Source organism: Myotis brandtii, unplaced genomic scaffold, assembly GCF_000412655.1.
Source record: "Myotis brandtii unplaced genomic scaffold, ASM41265v1 scaffold84, whole genome shotgun sequence".
Taxonomy (NCBI): Eukaryota; Metazoa; Chordata; class Mammalia; order Chiroptera; family Vespertilionidae; genus Myotis; species Myotis brandtii.
In genome coordinates, this window is record NW_005371410.1 from 5,176,394 (window position 1) to 5,182,679 (window position 6,286).

The window sequence follows — 6,286 nt, forward strand, 5'->3', positions numbered from 1 at the left end:
ACATGCCCTTGACCGGAATCGAACCTGGGACCTTTCAGTCCGCAGGCCGACGCTCTATCCACTGAGCCAAACCGGTTTCGGCAGTAAATAACTTTTAAATGAAAAATATCTAGGTGAAAGTCACAAAGCTTCTTTTTTATTTTCATGAGAATTTGTACTGGTATTAATCTGCGAATCTCAAGAATTTGTTTGCATTCCCTTATGATGGCAGGGAGTGTGATCAAAGGTTCAGGAATGGGACACTAATAAATGTGAGTGAGGCTGAAACACATTTTATTGGACTGATGATTTTTAATCTGTTAGAAATCTAAACTTACAGATTTCTGCTCCCTGTTAACTATTCCCTTGCTTCCTTTTTTCTTAGTGGGACAATTGATGACTGTGAGTTGGTAGAAGGGCTGGTTCTCACTCAGAAGGTGGCAAATTCTGGTATAACCAGAGTCGAAAAGGCTAAAATTGGGCTTATTCAGTTTTGCTTATCTGCTCCCAAGACAGATGTAAGTAGAACCAAATAAAATTGATTTTTTATTTATATGTTTAACTTTCTAATAACTCGAATTTTATTCATAATTGTAAAAATAGAAAATACTGGTACTAGTGATAAGTATTTATCTCAAAAGAATTAATAAAATTGAAATAAATGGCAGAAATTGTTGGATGCCAAAACATGACAAAGTAACAAGGATGCAAGTGAAATTATTTCAGTAAAATATTTGTATAAAGAGAATTGGCATATTCAGGAAATAACAGTCATTTTACATTTTTTAATTATCAAAATATACTTGCATGTATATAGACACACGTGACAGCATAAAAGATCTACAATAAGGTTGGTGTATATTCATCTTTCCAGACCTTTTTTTTCTAATACGTGTGTGTGTGTGTGTGTGTGTGTGTACACACACACGAATATATTTCTTTTATTGATTTCAGAGAGGAAGCGAGAGGGAGAGAGAGATAGAAACATCAATGATGAGAATCACTGATTGGCTGCCTCCTGCACGCCCCCTACTGGGGATCAAGTCTGCAACCCAGGCATGTGCCCTGACCATGGGGAGTGGAACTGTGATCTGATTCATAGGTCGACGCTCAACCACTGAGCCGTGCCGCCTGGGCTTTCCAGACTTTTTCTATGCATGTGTATATATAATATTTGGTATGATTTTGCTTGAATTTATACTATAATAATATTTTCATTAAAAATATTTTTCACTTTAAAACTCCTATATGCAAAGTATTAATATGTTGTTTCTTTTCTAAACAGATGGATAATCAGATAGTAGTTTCTGACTATGTCCAGATGGACCGAGTGCTTCGAGAGGAGAGAGCCTATATTCTAAACTTAGTGAAGCAAATTAAAAAAACAGGATGTAATGTTCTTCTCATACAAAAGTCTATTCTAAGGTATGCAGCTATTATGTTTACTTCTTAATAATAATTTATTTTGGATCCCCTCTAGCAATTTTTACAGAACCATTTGAGGTAGATAAACCATTAGACAGCTAATGAATCTGCATTTTGGGGCATTCTGATGAATACTCTAAAATAGGTTCTTTTCCCATTGTGATCATTTAAATGTGGGGTGTATAATCTTTCTAGCCAATATCCTAGATGTTAAGTAAATGGAATGCTTTGTTTTTCAGTGTTTCCTTCTATTATGTAGACACATTCCCATGTATTCTATTAATACATTATGCCAGAAGGTATTGTGGATGCTCATTGTTGAAGAGTTGGTATACCTGGTTCTCATCCCAAGTCATATAATAGCTAGTAATCTTGTTTTTTAATATGAGTATAGTCTTGGGATGGAAAGATGCGCATTTTTTTTCTTAATGTTGATTTTAGAGAAACATCGATTTATTGTTCCACTTATTTTTGCATTCATTGGTTGCTTCTTGTATGTGCCGGCAACCTTAGTGTATCAGGACAGTGCACTAATCATTCTTCTAAATCAGGAAGTATCAAAGTTTTAATTATCAGAGATATGCTTACTTAGTATTTTAAAAAAACAATGACATGGTTATCTTGTCTGTTTTACAAATAGTGTCATTGGGGTACGTTTTAATATTATCCATTGGAAATCACCGCACATTGTTCATTTAAACAACAGTAAAATAGTGAAAAACTTAAAAAATGGTTGAACAGCAAATATTTTTAACCTAGGATTGACATAATGACTGATTTTTTATTGTAGAGATGCTCTAAGTGATCTTGCATTACATTTCCTAAACAAAATGAAGATTATGGTGGTTAAGGATATTGAAAGAGAAGACATTGAATTCATTTGTAAGGTAAAATATTCTAACATCTGTATGTGTGAAAATGTCCAATAATCAAATGTTTTAATTTGAGGATTTGATTATTTTTCCCAGACGATTGGAACCAAGCCAGTTGCTCATATTGACCAGTTCACTGCTGACATGCTGGGATCAGCTGAGTTAGCTGAGGAGGTCAATTTAAACGGTTCTGGCAAACTGCTCAAGGTAACAGTATTATAATTAAGCTTTATTTGCCTGGAGTTTTTTTGTTTATTTTAATCTTTATCCCAAATACCTAATTTGGAATATGTTTACTAAAGATTACAGGCTGTGCAAGCCCTGCAAAAACAGTTACAATTGTTGTTCGTGGATCTAACAAATTGGTTATTGAAGAAGCTGAGCGCTCTATTCATGATGCCCTATGTGTCATTCGCTGTTTAGTGAAGAATAGGTAATATGAATTGCTAAGTAATATTTAGAACATTAAAACTTTTATATTTTGACTGTTTTAAAGGTGTAAATGTAAGCTAAAAATATGTTTGTGAATTTCAGAGCTCTTATTGCAGGAGGTGGTGCTCCAGAAATAGAGTTGGCTCTACGGTTAACTGAATATTCACGAACATTGAGTGGTATGGAATCCTACTGCGTTCGTGCTTTTGCAGATGCTATGGAAGTAATTCCATCAACACTAGCTGAAAATGCTGGCCTGAATCCCATTTCTACAGTAACAGAACTAAGAAACCGTCATGCCCAAGGAGAAAAAACTACTGGCATTAATGTCCGAAAGGTAATAGTTTAATTTTTAATTATTGCAGAAAATATTAATATAACATTTTTAAAGCTTTGTAATTATCTGTTGAATGAAAAGCTTTGTAATTAAAAGTAAAATAGGATTTAAATATTAGGCCTGCAGGATAATTTATGTTATTGAGTGAGAATGAAGATGGATTATGTCTTAAGTGAAAAGTATTATCTGTTCATTAGCTCTGCCAACTTATTGGCTGATTTTTGGCATATTACATAGTCTGTGCTTCAGTTTTCTCAATTGTAAAAACAGAGACTAATTAATAGGTCCCTTGTAGGCTAATTGTGAGAATTAAATATATTACTAACAAGAATGCTCTTATAAAGATGTCTGGCATAGAGAAAACACTAAGTATTTACCATTGCTGCTGTTGTGACCACCAGCCTAATGAAGTCAGTCATTAGGGTAAACACATAGAATAGTAATAATTTCCCCTTTTGTGTATGTCCCTTTTTAATGAGGAGACAAATAATACTTAATGGGGGGGGGCGGCTAACAATCCAAGGTTACATTTTTTTAATAGAACAGAATTCCAAAGGAGGGCACATTATGAAGATGTAGCTTTCATTGGTAGGGTATGAGGAAATTTCAGAAAGGGGAGCAAATAGTTTACAGGTGAGAGAGCCCGAGAAGTTTCTAATTTCGTCTAGAGTGGAAATTATATATTGGTAATACACTGGACTTTCCGGTTGGAAAGATCAGATAAAAGTTAACATGAGGTATGGTTTTTATTTTATTCCAGTAGTTGGAAGCCACTAATGTTTTGTTAACCAAGAGGCTAAGATGATGAAATGAGTATTTTAAGGTGGGAACACAGGAGATGGGGTTGTTTGTGATGGCCATCAGCAGTAATCCTTAGGAGAATGGGACTATGATAGTGGCAATGAGAATTTATAAGTGAGATTTGGGAGAGATGTTAAGGCAGAGCAGGATACATAGGAGGAGGGTTTTTTTTATATATACTAGAAGCCCAGTGCACGAATTCATGCACCTTGAAAGGAACTGTGGGCTGGGAGGCTGTGGTAGGCACAGGGGCGGGTCTCGGCCCATCCTCCGCACCCCCACCCAGCCCTTCCTGCCCTGGCCCCCGGTCCTCTGCAGCCCCATTCCCGCCACCGCTGCTCCCATGTGCTGACGGCGCCAGGCCTGCTTGCACCCTCTGACAGCACAGAGTGATTGGTGCCAGCAGTGGGTGCGATCGGTGGCTGCTGCCCTGATCCCTCAGGAGCATGGGGAGGTGAAGCCCTTAAGGGCAGTCAGGGCCAGCAGCTGCCACTCACACCCGCTGATGGTGCCGAGTGATCGGGACTGGCGCCAGGCACCGGCAGTGGGTGCAAGCAGCAGCTCTGGCACCGACAGTGGGTGTGAGCGGGGCTGGCAGCAAGTGCAGCACCAGGCAGACCGCAGTGCATGGGAGCAAAGTATTTTCAGTAACCACCGGAGTCTCACCCCAATGACAGCAACTGGCGCCCTGCCTTGGTCTGGCACCCCCACTCACCTGCTCCACCATCCTGCCATGGCCAATGCCCGCCATGTTCTGCACATGCCCCTTGGTGGTCAGCGCACGTCATAGTGACTAGTTCGGTTTCGGTCTATTTGCATATTAGCCTTTTATAATATAGGATACTTTATTGATTTCAGATAGAAAGGAAGGGAGAGGGGGAGAGAGATAGAAATATCAATGATGAGAGAGAATCATTGATTGGCTGCCTCCTGCATGCCCCCTACTGGGGATTGAGCCTGCAACCCAGGCATATGCCATTTACTGGAATCGAACCCAGGACCCTTCAGTCTGTAAGCTGACACTCTATCCACTGAGCCAAACCAGCTAGGGCCATAGGAGGAGATTTGAAGTTAGGATTTGGGGGATCCAGCATTAATTTTTCCAAATTTTAGTTAAAATACAACCTATAGTGTAGAAAAGAGCTTACTTAGAGAGTATCTTATTCTAAACTAAAGTAAGGGAAAACTTACTTAAAAAGGCCTTGAGTCATACTGATAACTGTAGTTGGTGATGTGTATAATTACAAACACTAAAAGCAATTTGTGCTCATTTGCAGGGTGGTATTTCCAACATTTTGGAGGAACTGGTTGTCCAGCCTCTGTTGGTTTCAGTTAGTGCACTGACTCTAGCGACTGAAACTGTCCGGAGCATCCTGAAAATTGATGATGTGGTATGTATAGGTTGGGAATTTTCCTACAAGGTCAAAAAGGTGTATCTTTTAAGAGATTTTTGGGGGTGTTTGTAACTAATAGTTTGCTAGTCATCAAGGTGATAACAGTTCATACTCTTGCTCACTTGTAATAATAGGGGTGATTTGGATAACTGCTTAAATGTCTTCCAGCCTTAAAATTCTATTATTACAGGTTTTGAAACTCAAGTTTTTCTTTTGTCAGGTAAACACTCGGTAATCTGGATAACACTGGCTGACTGGCACCATCATGGCCACTAATAGTGCAGCTGGAGTGGAAGATCACTGGTATTTCTTGTTTGGAATATTGTTTCCCCTATGAATTCCTGGGCCTGTTCTTCCAGTTTGCATTTACTTGAAATTGTATTGACACAGTTTAATGAAAATATTAAAGACTTGGTTTCAAAAGGCAGATTAATTTATTCCTGCTTCCCCCGCCCCCCAAATATTGCTATTTCAGACACTTGAAAAACCTATATAACAAAAGGCAATGGATTCACAAAGTAATATATATACTGTTTGAAAAGTTAACAGTACAGAAAGACACAAATTGAAAAATGAAAGGCTTTCTCTACCCTATAATCCTAATCCCTTTCTTCAAGAATTAGCACTGTTTTGTTCATTGAGATGCCTTGTACACATTAAGTAGCAAATATCCTATATAATAAGAGGCTACTATGCAAGTGGTCGTGATGCCCTCAGGCCGTAATGATGGATCAGCAGAGGCTGTGTGCACAGAGGGGCAGAGCTGCCCTGTTGCTCCGGAGACAGGGCAGAAGTGGGGAGGCACCCGGAGGAGGCGGGACCAGCCCAAGTGACTCGCAGTACTTAGGGTGGGGCTTGAAGCGGCCAGAGAAGGCCGGAGGGGTCGGGGGCAGGGCCAAGCGCACTCTGGGTGGAGAGGTTAGGGTGTCAAGGTGGGGTGGTGGGCGGGACTTCTGGAGCATTGCGGGGTACTGGCAGCGTCCAAGGAGCGTGTGAGGCTTTGCCGGGCGGCGGAAATGGCCCTAATGGCAGCTTAGGCCTAGGGG

General features: G+C 39.7%; 1 protein-coding gene across 1 annotated transcript in view; it reads left to right on the forward strand.

Annotated features, from left to right (window-relative positions):
• CCT4 (chaperonin containing TCP1, subunit 4 (delta)) overlaps positions 1-5,669 on the forward strand; it is a 14,607-nt gene extending 8,938 nt beyond the window's left edge. Inside the window, exons 7-14 of the mRNA XM_005884574.2 lie at positions 365-497; positions 1,265-1,404; positions 2,195-2,291; positions 2,373-2,483; positions 2,579-2,709; positions 2,811-3,045; positions 5,124-5,237; positions 5,461-5,669. Of these exons, the coding sequence (XP_005884636.1) occupies positions 365-497; positions 1,265-1,404; positions 2,195-2,291; positions 2,373-2,483; positions 2,579-2,709; positions 2,811-3,045; positions 5,124-5,237; positions 5,461-5,475 (976 nt within the window). The 3' untranslated portion in view covers positions 5,476-5,669. The remainder of the gene's footprint in view (positions 1-364; positions 498-1,264; positions 1,405-2,194; positions 2,292-2,372; positions 2,484-2,578; positions 2,710-2,810; positions 3,046-5,123; positions 5,238-5,460) is intronic.
• Positions 5,670-6,286: the final 617 nt, after the last annotated feature.